The sequence below is a fragment of the Oenanthe melanoleuca genome, chromosome 7 (genome assembly GCF_029582105.1).
Source record: "Oenanthe melanoleuca isolate GR-GAL-2019-014 chromosome 7, OMel1.0, whole genome shotgun sequence".
Taxonomy (NCBI): domain Eukaryota; kingdom Metazoa; phylum Chordata; class Aves; order Passeriformes; family Muscicapidae; genus Oenanthe; species Oenanthe melanoleuca.
This window is the reverse complement of record NC_079341.1, coordinates 5,481,276-5,500,039: the sequence shown is the minus strand read 5'-3', so window position 1 is coordinate 5,500,039 and position 18,764 is coordinate 5,481,276. Positions and strand designations below refer to the sequence as shown.

Here is an 18,764-nt window from a genome sequence, read left to right as displayed (position 1 = left end):
AAAATAGGAGGTTGAAAACTGCTAAACAGCAGCCAGTCCCACAAAGGTGCTGGAATATGAATGTGTTCTCCCCCTTGTGCCCAGGAGCTGCAGGCTGCCCTGGATGTGCAGTCGGTGCAGAACTGCCAGCTGGCCGTGTCCTTGGAGCACGAGAGGACAGTCGCAGACAACCTGCGCCAGGAGCTGCAGATCGAGCACTCCCGCTGCGAAGCCCTGCTGTCCCAGGAGCAGAGCAAGCTGAGGGAGCTGCAGAAGAACCTGGATGCTGAGAAAAGCCGTTCCTCAGAGCTCCTGGATTCCTTGAATCACGAGCGTGTGTTGACAGAGCAGCTGTCGGTCAGAGTGAAGGAAGGCGCTTGTCAGCACAGGGAGTCGCTGCTGGAGCAAGCCTTTGTCAGGGAGCTCCAGGCCCAGCTGGAAGAGGAGAGGGCCAGAACTATGGAGCTCGCTGCTGTTATTGAGAAAATGCACCAGAAGGCCATGGTGTCCAAAAGGCAGCTGGAGGCTGAGGTACAGATGTGCTGCGAGGAAACCCAGAAGGAGAGGGAAGTCGGTGACAGACTGCGAGCCACCCTGGAGTCTCTTCAGGCACAAAAGCAAGAGGTGATCCGTTCCTTGGAGGCCCAGAGGGAGAGAGAGATCAAGCTAAAAGTTGACTGGGAACAACTGCAGTCACTCTTCAAGCTGCTTAAGGAGCAAGATAAGAACAGGAAAGAGGAGAGGGAGAGAGAGCGGAAACAGCAGCAACAGACAGAGCTACAGAAACAGAAGGAGTGGCAGAGAGATCAGGAGAGACTGGTGAGAATGCCCTGCCACACACTGGGATTTAACCCTCTGGATGGTGTTCTTCAATTGGAATGTTTCCTCCTGTTAAAGCATTCTGAAAAATGCATTGAATGAGCTCCTGTCCTGCTTTTCTGAAATGTAGCTGTTTTTAAGGGATCGTGTCTGGGTTTATTGTTGATGGAAGTTGATCTTTAAATTTTTGCCTGTGCTGGGAATTGCTAATTGTTTACAGGTGGGGATGAATATGGGTTAAATGTAGGATGGACCCAAACTAGGTTTCATGTCATTGCCCTTATGTTGAGCTAGGATTCCAGTCATGGCTTGAGACAGTATTGGTTTCATCCTGGGTTTCTCCTTGGATGGATTCAATGCCCACTCCAAATTAATTAACCATTAAATGGTTTCTGGTGGCCCTGGAAAGCAGTTCTCTAAGCCTTCCCCCAAAAGTGGTCTGGCAGTTAAGGAACACCCAGATGGATATGCTAATTAAGTGTGGTGACACTTAGATAAGTGCATATATATGAGATGAAATTAACTACTACTTACTCTGTTCAAACAGCAAAACTTGGAACAGCAACACCAAAGGGATGAACAAAGAATTAAAGAACTGCAGGAAGTACTGGCAGTTCTAAAAGAAAGAGAAAGAAATCCTCCAGCTCCAAACTGTCAGGAGAAACTCTTGCATACCTCAAGCAAAGATGGAAGCGCCACACAGCCTGTGACAAAAGAAACTGAAAAACCCCACTTGCAACAGCAGCAGCAACAGCTGGAGAAGATAAGGCAGCAGTTGCTCTTTGTGGCTGTGCACCTGAATGAGTTCATATATAAAACTCTAGATAAGTGAGTTCATAAATTAGCACTTTGCTTTACATCCTGCTTAACTTGTGTGGGTCATGGCTGAGAGCCCTTAGCTCTTTTAATTCTTAAAATTTAACAGAACGTGCTCATTTCTCTGTGTATTTGAAGTAATTTGGGTGGTAAATATTGCATAAGTAAAGCCTCAGAACTTGAAAGGTCACATAGTGGGAAGAAGCAATTATAAATGTATGTTAACATTCTTACAAATCAGCTTGATCCTGAAAAAGTATTTCTTCTTAACAGAACGGTTAATGATTGGTCTGCATCAAATGAAGAAGTTGTAGCCTCTTTACTGCAGACATTAAGGGAACTAAAATCAGATTTGTCTCGTCCTACATCTCAGGTAATGAAAATATGAACATATTTTAATGGCCAACTCTGTTTTGTTGTATTGCAGTCTGCTGCTTAGAGCATTTTTTTCCTAGATATGTAATGTGTCCAAGGATCACAGGCTTTGGGATGTGTTGCTGTTTTTTCTTTATGCATCCAGAGACAGTTGTTTTTAACCAAAATGCCAAGTACTTTTCAAAAAGCAGCATATTGGTTTGTGATCTCAGGTGGGCTGTTCTGACCCAAGTTTGCAGTATTGCAAATATCTTACACAAGCCCAGGGATTACCAAAGACCAAGCTCAGGTCTATTGATATAGAATACATAAACCCATAACTTTTAGATTCCATCTGATTCCCTGGATAACTGCAATTTTATGTCTTTCTCTTTCAATAGACAGATCTATGACTGATAGGTGAAAAGGTTTTTGTATCTTCTGTTCACAAGTCGTCTGTGTCACAAGCTGCCTTGGCATGTTGCTGCTCTCCCTGTGTCTACCTGCTTACAAAATGCAGTTAATATTTTCCTTCTGTCACCTGTGCAGCCACACAGGTGGTTGCCAAATGGATCATCTCCAGCCTTGAGGAGGGGCATGCAGCCTCTTCTCCAAGTTCATGGGCTTATTGTGGTTAAGCCTTCTTCTTTCGAGCTGTCAGCTGTACACAAAATTCTCATTGGAGCAGAATTACCTCCTTCAGGGACTAATCACACAAAAATAAAGGAACTTAAGTTTCCTGACTTAAATTTTGTATAACAAAAAAAAAAGTTTTCAGTAGAGCACTTTTAAGGCACATGCCTTTCTAGAGCTTAGGAGCAAAAACCCCACCTCAATAGCTTTTATTCTGTAGGCACAAACTGTCCCTCTTTTCAGGCTTTGATTTTTTTTTTCTAATTTCTCCTTCCTTTAAGTTACTGAACCACGTGCTCAGGAGACCAAAGGAATTTTCTGTTGTTCCTCCTTGAGTTGTAATAAATTGAGGAGTATTGGACAGGGAACCAGGCAAAATGCCAGCATGGAAAATCTGTGCCAAATGGAGCTCTCTGATCAATCAGCTGCCAAATGGTGCAGTAGAAGTCAAGGATATAGATGAGTCCTACAGAGCTCCTTCAGACACTACAGATTGTACTGAAATAAGTTCTAGGAGAAACTGGGGTCAGTTGCTTGTACTGGCTTCTCTAATTTTCTCTACCTTCAAAAAAAAATCTTGTATTTCTTTTGGGATTTACTGCATCATGCACTGATGTAACTGACCACTAAATTTATAGTTGATAGAAAGAGGGCTATGAAGGCAGAACTTTCATGAGGAATTGGAGCTGGAGTCCTGGGTCTCATTCCTACAAGAGATGACTTATCACAAAACAGCATGGTTTGGGCTGGAAGGGACTTTAAAGCCCATCTTGTTCCACCTTCTGCTATGGGCTGGGACACATTCCACTAGACCAGATTGCTGCAAACCCTGTCTAACCTGACCTTGAACACTTCCAGGGATGGGCCAGGCACAGCTTCTCTGCACAGCAAGACTCTCAGAATTGAATGTGTGATTTTTCAGAATTTTTCACAACTTGTCTTTGTTGTATGTGCAACTTGGTTTTGCATGTACACAGACATCTTCACTGTTTCTGCCCTGCCTGTGGATGTAGAAGAAAGATGAAAGTCATTTTATGCATTTCAGTTTCCCATTGTGCTGTTTAACACCTGAATACCATTGCTGGTTTTCAGGGTCATTGTTCTGTTTTAATTTGTCATGAAGTTGGGTTATTACTCGGTCTGAGATGTTTGATTGTGAAAGTAATGTGCAAAACCCATTGTGGCTCACTTCCTTTAGGTTTCTGTTTTAGATGAGATCTACAGGTGATGCTGACCCTGTTCAAGAGCTGGAAAGAGAGGCTTGGCAACGAGAGAGGAACACGCTGCAGAACATGCTGAAACAGGCAGAATCCCAGCTAGCTAAAGCCAATGCTGAAATTGAAAACAAGCCAGTGGCAGAAACTTCCAATCCTAAGGTAAAGTCGTGGGGATAGCCAGCAAAGGGGGTCTCTGGAGCTTGGAGAGCCAGCAGAGTCTCAGCCAGGAGGTATCATTTCAGTCTGATCTGCTGGGAAAAAAAGGGATCTGTCAGATTATGGCATTTATCTTTCACTTAGTGCTGTGCTTCAGGTGCTATTTTAAAAAGTTGATTTTCTAGATGAACAGTTTGATACATTATTTTAAATTAGAAACTTTCCCCATATGTACCTCATCAGAGAAATTCCTTTGGAACTTGCCCAGTGTTAGGCAGGAACTTGCATCAAAAGTAATCTGGATCTTTGGGATTTTTTTCCACTCTTAAATGAGAGGGAGACTTGGATTTCTTGTCTAAGCATGAAAATGGAAAACACTTATTTTTAATCCTTGCTGACTAACCTTAAATACATTTTAATTTTCCGACACTTTGATTGTAATCAAACCTGATGGGCATCTCTCCCACCATGCTTTCTGGCTAATATTTTTGTTTTTTTAAGCTGATGCACTTTCTTTATTAAGGAGTTAAACTGTTTTAGAGTTTTGAGTGTGACAATTTTGCTTGAAAACATTCAGGAGATTTAATTTGACACTTCAAATCTGGGTGGGTTTTAGCAGTGTACAGAATTATTTTGGTTGCCCTTGTGTCCTCAGTCTGGACATGTGACCTGAAGACACCTTGTTTGTTGCTGGATTTTTGCAACAGTTACTGTGAAAAAATTGAAAACGTTTTTCTTTTTTTTGTTTTCTTTCTGCAGTTGCAGAGATTGTATCGAAAGTACATTCGAGCAGAGAGCTTTCGAAAGGCTCTAGTTTATCAGAAGAAATACCTCTTGCTGCTGCTGGGTGGGTTTCAGGACTGTGAGCAAGCAACTCTGTCTCTGATCGCCCGCATGGGAATCTATCCTTCCCCTGCAGACCTGCAGCTCTCCAGGTCACACTCCCGGCCTTTCACCAAGTTCAGGTGTGCAGTCAGAGCTGTCATTGCCATCTCAAGGTAAAGCCACAACACTCCCTGTCTCTTATATGTGATACTTGCTTGGAAACTTAAAAAAAATTTATAGTTCCTGTGCCTTATCCTACATTAATATTAAGCAGAAGCAATCTCCAGGCTGGTTCAAGCATGACTTGTTAGCTGAGTTTGATCTGTACTAAAGATTTGTGAAAAGCATCTTTAAGATGAAAGAGGGTAGATTTAGATGGGATATTGGGAATAAATTTTACCCTGTGAGGGTGGTGAGGCACCAGCATAGGTTGCTCAGAGAAGCTGTGGCTGCCCCATCCCTGGGAGTGTTAAAAGCCAGGTTGGACAGGGCTTGGAGCAACCTGGGACAGTGGAAAGTGTCCCTGCCCATGGCAGGAGCATGGAAGATGATGGGCTTCTTTAGGATCCCTTCCAGCCCAAACCATTCCATAATTCCATGAAAAAGCTACTTGAGTGATACCCAGCTGCAAAATATCTGGGAACCAGTGCACAGCATTACACACTGAAGTCCTTTAGGGCTGACCCTTATCTCACTGGATAGTCTGTCTTGTATCAGCATGTGATCTCTCAGGAATGGTTTTCTCTGGAATCCAATAGGGTGTTTCATTTGGTGTGATTCTGTCATGCTCTGCCACTGTCAAATGGGTGTTGCTAGCTGTACATGGGATAACATGCCATCTCCAATGGCTTTAAGCCCATTTAATTAAAAAAAAAAGCATTTTAAAATGTAATAGGTGGTTATTTCTGAGCAATTTCGTTGTCTAGTTAAAATGATTACTGGCAGGTGTCTATCAGGAGATGACAGAGTCTTTGACATGAATAGCATAACAGCAAAGGCTGCAGGACCTCCAAATTTGTGCAGTGACCTCCAAACTCCTCCTCTCAGGTAGGAAGAGCTCTCTGGAGACTAGGAGCAGAGCCAAAACATGCAAGTCTTTTCAGCAGTTCAAAGATCATTGCAGGGTAAAATGGGATAAGCCAGAATTCCCAAGACTGAATTTGAAGAATTCTCCTGTTTTTCCCACAACAGTTATTGCTTATGTTGCTTAATAGGTTCTATACCAACAAATAATAAAATTTAATGTATTGCTGCTTATTTTTAATGCTTGTACAAATTTGTTTTCTTACCAAGGTTAAAGTTTTTGGTGAAGAAGTGGAACAGAGTTGGCAAGAAGAGCGCACAGGGTGAAAACATATCTCACAGTATAGGAGGTAACACAGGTACATGTTTGTACAAGTGCATTGTTTTCTTCATAATTTCTCTTCAGTGATATGTTTCATTTAAAAACAAAACCAAAGTGGGAAAATCTATTTATTTTGCCATTGTCCATCTCTAGAGAAGATGGATAGATGGTCTGACACAGATGAATACAGACTTGAGTTACTTAAGAGATACTTGAGTGTTCCTTTGAGTTACTGATGAATGCCTTGGTAAGAATTCCAGCAAACATCTTAATGCAGCACCCAATACTGGGGGACTGTTGCCCATAATGTAAAATTCCATTACTTGTGCCTTTTCAATGCTAAACAAAATTCAGATTAAAGAGTGTATTTTTCATTACCTGGTACTGTGTAATTTTCATTGTTTCTAAGTTGCTGGAAATATTTTAGAAGAAATCACCACCTTTGTACATAAACCCACTGTGGTATGATTCCTAAGAAACTCGAATCCTCAAATGCTGAACTTTCTACCTCAATACAGAATAACATCACAATTCTGTTAAATATGGTTAAAACAAAAAAACCCACACAAACCAAAAAAGCAGTTAGCTGTAGAAAGAGTATTTATCTGCATTTAAAACCAAACTTAAGCATGGGGTTATTTGATGTGTTTGTGATAGCCTGTTCTCAGCAGTTCCTAGTGCATATATTTTAACCATTCATATTTACCACAGCCTCTGGTGCTAGAACAGAAGTCCTGAAAGAGCAGCAGCCCCCAGCTGTTCCTGTCAGCTCTCCCCCTACCCAGGACAGGGACACAGGGCTGTGCCACAGAACCAGCTGTGCTGCAAGATTCACGAGCCTCTCCCCACGATCCTCCTCCCGCTCACACAACAGGTCAGTCTGCAAAGATGGGAGATGATTCCAATTATTGTCTTGTATTTTTTTAACTTTGCTGAGTGGTTTGGGGGGACAGACTGTCCTTGTCAGAAACAGACAGGTAGTTTTCTGGTTTGCATGGACTTTAGCAAAACGTTTTGGAGAGTTTGAGACCTGCAAGCACTTCCAAAAGACTTAATTCTACCCCGCCCTATTGTTCTGTCATAGCATGTGTCTGTTTCTGACAGCTCTGCTAAGAAAAGTGACCTGTATGATATGGAACAGGATATTAATATATCCTATAGCAGCCCTGTGCTCAGTTTGAGTGGATTAGTGGTGGCTCAGGTCTGATATAGATCCTTGTTTCCAGGAACAGCTATACAGATGGAAGGGGTGGTGGTGGTTCCAGTTTTCTTTGCCCAGAATTCCTGACTATATGAATGTAACTTCTGTATAGCATGAGAAGGAGAATATAATTTGTTTTCTTTTGAAGATTGCATCCGTCCCCAAGTTCAGCTCCAGGAAAGTCCCTTGTGCCTCCTCAGGATCCTGAACAGTCACTCACAGAATATATCCATCGCTTGGAGGTGATTCAGCAAAGGCTGCAAGGGGTGCAGCCAGGTAAGAACCACCTTCTCACCCCTCACAGCTCCTGCAAGTCTGGACTGCTGTTCACAAGGTTCTTTGTACACATTGCCAATAAAGAGCATCATTTTAAAGAATAATTATCATTATTGGGAGTAACAACTAAGTCAGTCTCTGGAAGAAAATCTTTCTGAATCCTATCTAAAACTACTCCAAGTGTGGCATTTCTTGGAGTTCATAGTGAAAGTCATAAGATTGAATAATTTCATGTGATTTCTGCTCCCCTCCTGTTCCCAAGTCTGAACAGGCAAGTGCTGCAATTTAAATGAAGCTGTGTATACAGTTAGTGTGCAACATAGCTGTTGTAATAGCTGGGCAGGGCTTTCTCTACAGTACAAACTCTAATGCTTCCCTTATTTATTACTTCCTTATGTTCATAACAGATTTAAAAAAAAAGATTTGGAGGCTGGTAAATACAGCCATCTAGTTCTAAGGTTTATTAAAGAGCCCACAAAGGATTGTAGTGGCACTTAGCTTTGCTATGTAAAACAGTTCCACCTAATTTCTAGACCAAATTTACTTAGTTTAATTAGTCTAATTACCTCCTCTTGTTACATGTTGGTTATAGCACAGAAACACCTTATTCTGAGGAGGAACTCGCAAATTGTCATCACATCATCCTGAAATCCTGGAGAGTTTGGGAACTTTGACATTGTTCTCAGCAGGACCTTACCTAGAAACTTTATTACCATTACTTTGTAGGTGTGTTTGTTTTGGGTTTTTTCCCCAAATACTGCAGCTGCATGGCTGGTACAGATAGATAAACAGATTTTAGACTTGAAACTGTCAGCCTTTGCTTCATTCCAAGTGTGGAATAAGTATTCCACAGCTGGGACACCATGAACAGCACTTCTATGAAAAGTGCATATTATTTCTGTCATTTCCATGTTACCAGGATGATAATGTCCAGGCAATACAGATTGATGCTGCAATCTTTAGAACAGTGCTGTCAGCCAAGTGATTTCCCAGCTCCTAATCTATTTCAGGACATCTACTCAGTGGCAAGACCATTCCTAGCAAGGTCTAGGAAATCACCACAGGAGTGGCAGATTTGAGCTGTCACTTGGGGGCAAAGCAGGCCTGTGATGGAACACTGGTCCCAGAGCATGAAGGTTTGCTTTGGCAGATGTTTAGGCTTTCAAATCCTGTTTGAGATTGCTCCTAGGTGGCTCATGAAAATTGGAATTGCTTTCAGTGTAGCTCGTATGAAGTGCTTTGAGGAAATAACATGCTGCTAATTGTACACTGTTGCTTCATAACACAAGCAGTTTTCTAATATTGATCTGTCCTTTTTTTTTAATTTAGGGCAAGTGCTAGGTTCACCTCATCAGAGAAGCCTAAAGAAGTGATGGGAATGCTTATGAAATCTGTTCCTGCAAGTTCCTGCTTCCTCTGAGTTGGTCCTCACTTGACAGAGGCACTTGCAATCTCCCATGCAACTGAATAAAGGGCAGTGCTTTTACAGCAGATTTTTATATGACTCTTTTTATTATATTTTAGTACTTAAAAAGGGACTTACTTTTCACTAAGAACAATGTTTTACATTCTCATGTGAAATTAAGTCAACAGCTAAAGTGTGCCTGCATCGCTGTATTGTAAGCTGCAGAAAGTCTGTGGTGTTTATTTTTCTATAGTGTATAGATGGATTCCTTGTAAAAAAAGTCATTAAAATGTCATTTTATTAGTGAATTCTTACATTGTGTGGCTTTTTATTTCTGCTATACATATTTATTTCTTAAGCTGTTCCTAAAATTGTTTGGATTTTAATATTTCTATAGGATCATTCCAGTTAAAGGAATAGCTCAAATACTCTCAAAAATATCAAAGATACTTGCAGCCTTGAATTTAGGGTCTGCTCTTGTGGTTTTTCAGTACATAAGTCCTCCCTCAGTCTGTCCTATTTATTCTGGATGCTTTTAACTTCATTTTTCTAGTTCAAAAGGCCCATAATTTTGTTTAACTCTATGTCAAACAAAACCTGTGAACTCTATCTACATCTAAGTGATCGTGCCTCTGTCTGGTATCTTGTGCTGTAGCTACCTTCAGAGGGGCAGTTCCAAATGTGTATGAAGTTGCTGGTTTGAGAAGAGTAAAGAGGTGCTCTGGTGGTACACCCATTTCCAGTCACAATGTCTCAGTGCAAAAATTAGAGAGATCCAAATATCATGCTGAATAAGACCCTTCTGTGATATTTCTATATTTCTTTAGAAAAGGCATAGGAAGAATTATAATACCAGAATATCTTAAACCTCTGGACATGTGAAATCTCTACCTTCGAAGCAGATGTGGTGTTTAACTTTGGAGCATGAGAAAAATCTCTTCTGGAGGCAAATTGTTCTGCTGTAGCCTATTAAAACATTTTTCTCTACTGGGTATTGAGAATTATATATTTGCTTTCATCTAAGATTGTTTTATTACTTATTTAACTGCTTTTGTCTTGGTAAACTCATTTATCTGTCAGATATCATTTGGTTCTCTGGAAAAAAAATGTGGTAGAGGTAAATCTTGGCACATGTACAGATTTATTATCCCCTGACAGCTATAGGAGAGCCCTTGAACTGATAGGGCATAAATTTAAGAGAGCTGCAAATAAACAATACTTGATTTGGTGTAAAAACTTGGCAAAAGCTACTTAACTTGACCAGACTTCCAAACCAATTTGAATTAAGTTTTAAGCTGGCTCAATGACTGTCATATTTCTTTTTAGAAATCAGGTTCTAAGAGTCCTAACACTCGATCCAGCATTGTCAGACTGCACACACTGAATGGTGCTGGTGTTCTTTCTGCTTAACATAGCACAAGTTGATCCCCTTTTGGGAACAATGCATTTCTAGAGTTCAAAACTGGCACTGAATCCAATCTGAATTAGCACTCTCACAGCTGGATGTTCCATGTTGAGTGTAAGCAGGAGGGCTGTGAGGCCAGAGGGCCTGTGCACAATCAGCCAGTCAGTACTGACACTGCAAATCCAAATTAATACCTAGTTTTAGAATCTGGCACTTCTAGATGGACAACTAAATCTACCCTTTAGTTTAAAGGACATTTTAAAACTTACCCTTTAAAGGACAATTGGCACATCCTAGGGATCAGTTCTGTTTCAAGGGAATTTGGCTTTGCCTTGGCACATTTTAAAACCAATCTGCAGGGGCTTTCTTAGGTCCCACAATATGCAGGGCTCTTCCCACACCTTGGCAGGGCTTTGCAGTCAGAGGAGCTTTTCTGTGGCAGTCTGTGCTTCTCTGCCTACATGCCCTCCAAGAGTCTCCTTTTGGGCAGTCCCTGTTTCCAGGAACACAGGTGGGACATGGGGATAAGGGGCAGATGCTGCAGCCTCCTATTCAGAAAAGAAATCTGCACATAGGTGATGCCTTGGGAGGCTACCTAGAACAGAGACTAGACAGTGTGAAAGGAATAAAGGAGGTATTTATTAACTACACCTTGGGCAGTACAAGAATTTGGCTGAGGCCACACCCAAGATGGATGATAGATCACATGTTTTCACACTTTTATAAGTTTTGGTCAATTTATATATTGGGGTTCATTGTCCAATTACAGCTCCAGGTTATGCAGTCCCATCCTTCCAGTTTGCTCTCCTCCATTCAGTGTTGTTTGCACTTTCTGAGCCTGAAGCTGTAATGGTGTCCTTGAGCTAGAAAAGGATTGTTTTGTCTCGCTAAACTGTGAGGAAAACTTGCTAATACTTTAAATGAAATTCAGAGTTAGATACTAATGCATTACAGAATCTGGAAGATATGAAAGCTAAAACTTAAGGCATCGAAGGAATCCAACCCAGTGGGATCTGAGCCACAGGTACTGTGTTCCCTGTGCCTACATTCCCACCAGATCCCTGATACCCACAGACAGCTTTCTGAAGGGTAGGGGAAGCAGGAGTGTTCCTGCCCAGTGCAAGGCATAACATTTTAAGCTGCATGGTGTTCCTAGTGCTGGTGGTGTGTGTGTGCCCTCAGAAGGGCAGCCACATGGGACACACTCTCCTGTGATGTGCTGACTTCAGTACAATGTGAGTAGAGAAATCAGAAGCCCTGATATGAACCCAGTCATCCCAAACAGGAGCAGTTTTGGACAGAAGCAGCTGTCAGCAGAAGACTACTCCCCAGATTTCCCTGTTTTCTAGTTCTAGGAAAGTTGCTACTGCCAGAGCAGTGTGGGTGGTCAGGACCACTGCCCAGGTCCTTGGATCAGCCTTTGCCCAGCCTCTGGAAGGCTGTGGGAATGCCAGAACATCAGGCCCTGCCAAACGCTTCCTGCTGCTCTCCACTGCCCTTCCAGAAGGCTTTAGAAAAGACATCCTTCCTACTTTTTTTTTATTTTTTTCTTTCATTCAGTCCCGGGCTGCACTTTACATCCAGGCTCTCACAGAAGAGATGTCCATGCCCTATCCTGGGACACGCGGTGGGCTGGGTGGGCTCAGGCTCGGCCACAGTTCCTATTTTCCGCTGGGAGGAAGAACTGGCCAGGGAAATAAAGGGCAGTTTGGGTGTTTTCAGGAAAGGGGCCGCAGCACAGCAGGTGCCGAGGCTGAGAGAAGCGAAGGGAGCCTGAGGAGCGCAGCGGCCGCATGAGGAGCGGGCGGGCCGCGCCGTGGCCCCTCCCCAGCAGCGCGGCCCGTCCCGGGCTGCGGCAGCGGCTGCGCGGGGCGGCGGGGCCGGCAGCGCCTCCTCCCTCCCCTCGCTGCCTGCCGGCCGGCCGGCCCCGCACCGCCCGCCCCCGGCCCGCCCCCGGCCCCACCTGCGGCAGCGCTGGGCGGTGGCTCCGCCGGCCCGCTCGCTGCTCGCCCGGCCGCGCCATGGCGGCGGAGCGCGGGGGCTGCGCGCTGGAGGCCGTGCCGCTGCCGCCCGAGGTGCGCGAGAGCCTGGCCGAGCTGGAGCTGGAGCTGTCGGAGGGTGAGTGTTGCCGGGCCCGGGCCGCGCGGGGCCGGGCACGGCCGGCGGCGCGGCGGGAAGGCCGCGGGGGCTGCAGCGGGCGCGGGGCCGCTGAGGGGCTGAGGGCGGCGGCGGCGCCTTGGCTCCCGGCTCAGCTCTCGGCGGGCCGGGCTGCGCTCATACCGGAGCCCTCGGCCGGGAGCCGGGAGCGGCGCCGAGCTCGGGCGGGCCTGCGCCCTCCCCGCCGTCCCCGCGGCGGCTGCACCGCTGCGACTGACGCCTGGTGGCGGCCCCTCAGGAGCTCTTCCGAGCGGGCAGCTGGATACTCTGGGAAGACAATTTTATTTCGGTCTTAACATCTGTTCCTAACTGAGCTTAAATCTCTCCCTCTCTGTATCTGTCATTAATTTCCAACTTTTTTTTGTGCTTAGCTGTATATACAGGCAGGAATATGATGATGCTCGCTCCGTTTTTATAGAACTACAGAGTCATAGAATGGTTGGGGTTGGAATGTTAAAGCTCATCCGGTTCCATCCCTCTGCCATGGGCAGGGGCACCTTCACTATCCCAGGTTGTTCCAAGCCCCATCCAGCCTGACCTTGGACACTTCAGGGATAGGGCAGCCTCAGTTTCTCTGGAAAACCTGTGCCAGGGCCTCCCCACCTTCCCAGGGAAGAATTTCTTCCCCATATCCCATCTAACCCTGCCCTCTTGCCAGTGGGAAGCCATTCTCCCTTGTCTTGGCACTCCAGGCCCTTGTCCAAAGTCCTTCCAGCTTTCTTGGAGCCCTTTCAGGCACTGGAAAGGGCCCTCAGGTTTCCTTAGTCTTCTCCAGGCTGAACACCCCCAGATCTCCTTGCCTTCTCCAGAGCAGAGGGGCTCCAGCCCTGTGCATTAGTGGGCCCAGAGGTGACAATATGCAGTGCCAGACAGAGGGTCACTGTGAGCATTTGATGGATTTTCAGCCCCCAAAAGGAGACATCCCTTCCACCTCCAGGTCAGTGTTTGGTGATGTCAGCCCTTCTGTGACCCCTGTGGGTGTTAGTCGTGGTATCTCTGTTAAAGAGCTGGGGAAGGGTTTTTTGCACACTGATTCTCTGGCACAGTCCTGCAGACAGGCAGGTCCAGGAGGGCATGGCCGAGGTAGCATGTTCTCATTGCATTTTCTGCAGTTATACTATTAAGCTGCACCCTTGAATAGAAGAGCTGCAAACCTGTTAATACCACCTGTGGTTTTGGATTAGGACCATTCAGTGTGCTCCTCAGATGGTGCAGTTTTCAGATCAGCAGGTTCAGGTGGGCAGAACCGGGGCCATTTCACCTGAATGTGCTGCCTGATTCAGGTCACGGTTTCAGAAGTTATTCAGAGGTCTGCTGTCATCATCTCCAGTGTGGAAGTTTTGGTGCAGAGGCAGGGGAAAAGTGTAGGATGGGTGACTGTTGTCCAAGTGTAACCTGTTGCTGCATGTCTGCAGGCACAGTCAGAAGCAGTACCTGGCATGCCCTGTTGCATGTGCAGGATGAGTTCCTGCTGGCTGCCGTGGTTCTTCCTGTGTGCCTGCTGACACGTGCAGGGATATCCTGGGGCTGGCTCCTCTGCTCTGTGACCTGACTGTGTGTTTAACTGATAAAATATTTTTTATGGGTAGATCTGCAGTATGTTAAACCTGTGAGACACCTGAGGTGATTGCACACTGTCCTGGTGCTGTGGGTCTGATGTGGAATGTGCATTGCTGGGTAGCTGCTGGACTAATGGAGTGAGCTTGAATTTCTTGATCACTCTGAAGACTTAGTTTTTGAGCTTAGATGTGACTCCTTTTCTGTCTTTCCTAAACTGGAAAACGTTTGCAAGTAGTTCTTCAACATCTGGAAATATGTTACGTGCTCATATCCTGCCATTGCTTGATGTTTCTATGGGTGGCTTTTAATGGAGCCTTCCATCATTAATGCTCAGAACTTGCTTACTTGGAGAGAGGAAGGAACAGCAATCTAAGATTTCTTATGCCTCAAGTTAGAGAAGGTCAGTACTTGGGTGGATGTTCCCATCATCTGAGGGGAAGTGTGAAGGGAGGAAGAGAAAAGGAGAAATCTGAGAGCAAGTTCCTTTCTGTTTTGTCTGTGTACTTTGAAATATTGTGTGTGTTGTGATGAGGCAGGAATAATGTCTGCTCTCTGTGATTACATTATTTTCACCTGTAAAAAATAAGTCAGGAAGATGATTAATCTCATTTGGTTTTGCTTCAGATGATCATAGCAAAAGTTGGGAAAAATGTTTTGAGGTGTAGAGAAGAATGAAGACTTGAGAACATTAGTAGTTTCTAAAGACAACTCGAAATCCTAAGTATAGCATCCAGCTGAGAAGAATTTTGGATGGGGATGGAATGCCAGTTCATGCTACAATTCCAGTCATTTGCACTGTTAGGAATCCTTCAGCTGTACAAGGTCCTAATCTCTTGCTTGACATTGTATTCATTGTGTACTAGTAAAATAATAGTTTGGGATAAAAAGTGACCCTACTGTGATGCTACTGCTTTGCTTTGTTATATCAACAATTTTTTGAAAAAAATTTGTGAATCTTGTAAAGAAAACTTAAGAGATCTGCCTCAAACTTTTAGAGAGATGGGGACAGTTTTGAGATCATGCCTGGCACCTGAGCCGAGTTTCAGCTGATGGATCTGTGGACTAGGCTTGCTTATCTTAAGACTCTAAGATGCTGCAGCTTTCTGTTATGATGGAAAGATGCAGAGTTCCCTAATCAGACTGACAGGATCTGTGTCAGAATGTGATGTGGAGCTGTGAAGCTCCAGTACTTCAGATTTTTTATTAGTAACTATAAAACACTGGTGTTTTGGGGTTTGTGTGTTTGTTTTTGGTGGTTCGGTATGATTTTTTTCTTCCTCGCTCTGAAAGAAAACTAAGATTATAAACCATTCTTTAAAAAATTCTTATCTGCAGTGGTGATTTCATAGGAAAGGCATCAATGTGCATTTTAAAGCCTGTACTTGTTCTATGATATTGCATCATATATATGTATATATTTTTATGTACCTGTATGTACTTGTACACCACTTTGGAATTGGGTCGTTTTTTGCTTCTTCTGGGTTATCTGTGTGGGAAGATGCTTCACTTGTTCCTTGATCATCTAAGGACAAGATATGTGGAAGTAGTGAAAGATAAAATTGTGTGATGTAGCAATGAGGACCTGGTGTTGGCTTTGTCTTCTGTGACTGGTGGTGGTGGCAATGCCCTCAGCCAGCAGTTCAGGGACTTAGAAAAACATACAACTACATTTTTTAATTTTCTTGGAAATTTTTGATGCTGGTTGCTATCTGGGTCCAGTTAGTCTGGGCCATTTGGATGCACAACACTGGATTTGCAGTAAAAATCGGGGGGGAAAATGCAGGAAGAAAAATACAGTTGTTCCAGCTTTGAGGTGGTATTTGACTGGCATGTGAATGGTACAACATTTTCTTGGTCTGGATTTCTGCAGCTTGAAACATTAAGTATATGAATTTGGGTTTTCTTATGTTTGCTAGGAGTTTGTAGGTTGGTCTTACTTTGGACTCAGTGATCTTGGAGGTCTTTTCCAACCTCAATGATTCTACAAACTAAGCTGAAACTCAGTACAGAGATTACCTACAGTAAAGAGGCTGAAGAGATTTTTTGCTTATTCAAATCTCTTCTGTTACTCCACTGATTGACAGATGGAGAACACTGTTCTCAGTGGCTTCTACCAAACAAGCTGTAGCATTAGTTTGGAGATAGAAAAGTATTTCATGTAGTTTACCATCTTAATTATAACCTCAGGTATTTCCAAGTGGATTTGAGAAGGAGCATTTTCCGCTTCCTGCCACGTTGCTCATAGGTTTCTTCTGAGCTTTAGTGGCAGTTTATGTAGAGTGGTCAGTGGGCTGGTTGCTCTGGTCCCCCTTCAAATGTTTACATCTGCTTAGACTGAAAGCTGACTCTCATGTGATTTTTTATCCCAATTTTTTATTTCCCTTTTAAGAAAGGAAGAAGTCGTGTGTATGAGAAGGAAGCTTTCTCTGGGGTTTTACTGTTTTGGGGATTTTTTTCAGGGGTTGGGGGTTTTTTTGGCACATTTTGAGGGACTGCAGGTAATTCCTGAGTGGAAGAAGATTCCAGCTATGAAGTATTTAGTGAAAAAATTAAAGGTATTTAACGTCTGACATCTTTGGCAATTGCAAATATTCCAGCAATACTTCAGCAAATACTTTTTGTGATAAGTTTGATTGGGGTTTTTAAAAAATAAATTGATAAAATAATACTTTTTATTTTTGTCAGAACACCTTTCTTATAAAACCTGAAGGTGGTGGTCAGAGCTGAAAAGTATAGGTCCTTTTGTTACACTGACAGTATTGACGTGGTATTAAATTTCTTCGTGTGAAATCAGGTGAGGAGGAAGAGACAGCCACACACACTTTTTCCTGTTTTTTATTGTGATAAATCATGGTATATAGAAGTTAAGTTTTTTCTGGTCTTAATATGGTAGTTTTCTGTAATGGAAGTCTTGGAAATACTTGGAAATAAGTATGATCTGAGGCTGTTAGTGGGAAGAACTGTTGTGACTGTGGGGACAGATGGCAGTCTATGAAACTTGACCTGCAGCATCTTCCTTGTTTAATTTCTGGGCTCTCCAACAGAAACTGTTAATTGTGCCACGGTACTTGGGGCTTGCCAAATGCCCATGGGGACTGAGGAAGTTTTCAAAGCTTGTTCTCACACGTTAACACCCGGCCTGCACAGGTCTGGGCACCTGGCTGGCATCCTTCAGGCTGTCCCCTCCGATCCTCAGAGCCAGTGAGGAGCTGAGCCCAGCCAAAATCTCCTGCCCTTCCCAAGGGAAAGCCCCTCAGCTACAAGGGTGCAGCCAGCTGTACCCCTCCTTCTCCTCCTTGCCTACATCTTTTGTCTATCTTAAGTACAGGTCGTTGTCATCTCTTAGGCAGCAGATGGGAGAAAATTCCCTGAGAGGGAAGAAAAAAAAAATCCTAACCTCTAACATTATCCATCCTGATTTTTTTTTTCCCCATACCAACATGTTACACCAAACTTAAACTTCTAAACTATATACATACATGCATTGCCACAATTATATAGATATGTACATCAAGATTTAGATACAGGCACAGTGTGACTGGTGGTTCACCCTAAAACAAGGTCCCCTTGAGGGATGCATTGTGTCTCTCCATCCTTTTGCAGCACCAGGTACAGCCTGGTCCCTAAGCAAAGAGTAGCCCTCAGATGGGTTTGTCTTTGCTTGAGGCAGAATTAATCCAGTTTTTCCCAGGATACCTCTCATGTGTACCACCAGAACCTGATCTCTGTTGTTCACAAAGATCCAGATTGGGTAGGTCCAGCTCCCTTAGTGGACTTTGCTAAATGCAGCTCCCAGTTTTTGAAATTCTCCCTGCCCAGTGCCTTTAAGGTTGTTTTAAGCAGTCCATTGTGTGTTCGACTTTCCCAACCACATGACAGACTTTTACAGGCAGCTTCTCTACCCAGGTGGCAATGTCTTGCCATTCTTCAGCAGCCCAGGTTGGTCTTCCTCTATGCTGCCAGTTGGCCTTTTTCCCCTTGCTGGAGCCAAAGCCATGTGCCAACCAAACCAGGCTAGGCTGGACCACATGGTGCCGCTTAGCGAGGCTTCTGTATTCAGCACACACAAAACAGGTTCCCCAGGAGCTGTTATTCCTTTTTTACCCTTTCCTCTCGATGCCCTCAGGCCTCACATTGGGTGCCAAGAGTCCTCTGAACCTTTCTACACTGGGAAGGTAAAATAAATTGATGCAGTGTAGTTTTCTTGCCATGTCTGCTGTGCTGGATGATCAGAGGAGATTTTTTTTTTATTCTCCTCTCTAGTTTGGAAGGTAATAAGAAGCTGGTTAAGAGGCTTTTGTTGAGTTGACCTAAAATATTAGCAACCATGTTAGAAAGCACTGTTATAGTTGTGGAACAGTATGATTTACAATGGTTTTCACCTGTAATGTGCCTTTTGCCCTCATTCTCATTCCCCCTATCACACTCATTTTCCATCATTGTTATTCTGCTGCCCCTCCTTCCTCTTTTTTGTTTCCTGCCTTCTGGAATACAGGAGAATCAGCAAGGTATCTCATCTGAGCTGAGAGAATCCTTCCATTTCTTACCTTTAGCTGTTTCTAATAAAATAATTTGGTGAGCAGTGAGGACATCCAGTTTTGTTTTGTTGATTCTGG

General features: G+C 43.8%; 2 protein-coding genes across 10 annotated transcripts in view; both read left to right on the top strand.

Moving 5' to 3' along the window:
• The window catches only part of PCNT (pericentrin), a 67,284-nt gene extending 57,950 nt beyond the window's left edge, over positions 1-9,334 (top strand). For 6 of the 8 annotated variants that reach the window (XM_056496203.1, XM_056496207.1, XM_056496208.1 and 3 more), the window contains exons 45-53: positions 85-798; positions 1,346-1,626; positions 1,888-1,987; positions 3,813-3,977; positions 4,734-4,972; positions 6,093-6,181; positions 6,856-7,018; positions 7,494-7,621; positions 8,951-9,334. In XM_056496203.1, the coding sequence (XP_056352178.1) occupies positions 85-798; positions 1,346-1,626; positions 1,888-1,987; positions 3,813-3,977; positions 4,734-4,972; positions 6,093-6,181; positions 6,856-7,018; positions 7,494-7,621; positions 8,951-8,994 (1,923 nt within the window). In that variant the 3' untranslated portion in view covers positions 8,995-9,334. Of the gene's footprint in view, positions 1-84; positions 799-1,345; positions 1,627-1,887; positions 1,988-3,799; positions 3,978-4,733; positions 4,973-6,092; positions 6,182-6,855; positions 7,019-7,493; positions 7,622-8,950 lie in introns of those variants that run through there. The other 2 variants (XM_056496205.1, XM_056496210.1) reach the window with 2 other exon arrangements.
• Positions 9,335-12,392: 3,058 nt separating this feature from the next.
• DIP2A (disco interacting protein 2 homolog A) overlaps positions 12,393-18,764 on the top strand; it is a 72,227-nt gene continuing 65,855 nt past the window's right edge. Inside the window, exon 1 of one of the 2 annotated variants that reach the window (XM_056496106.1) lies at positions 12,393-12,549. In XM_056496106.1, the coding sequence (XP_056352081.1) occupies positions 12,453-12,549 (97 nt within the window). In that variant the 5' untranslated portion in view covers positions 12,393-12,452. The remainder of the gene's footprint in view (positions 12,550-18,764) is intronic. The other variant, XM_056496107.1, reaches the window with a different exon arrangement.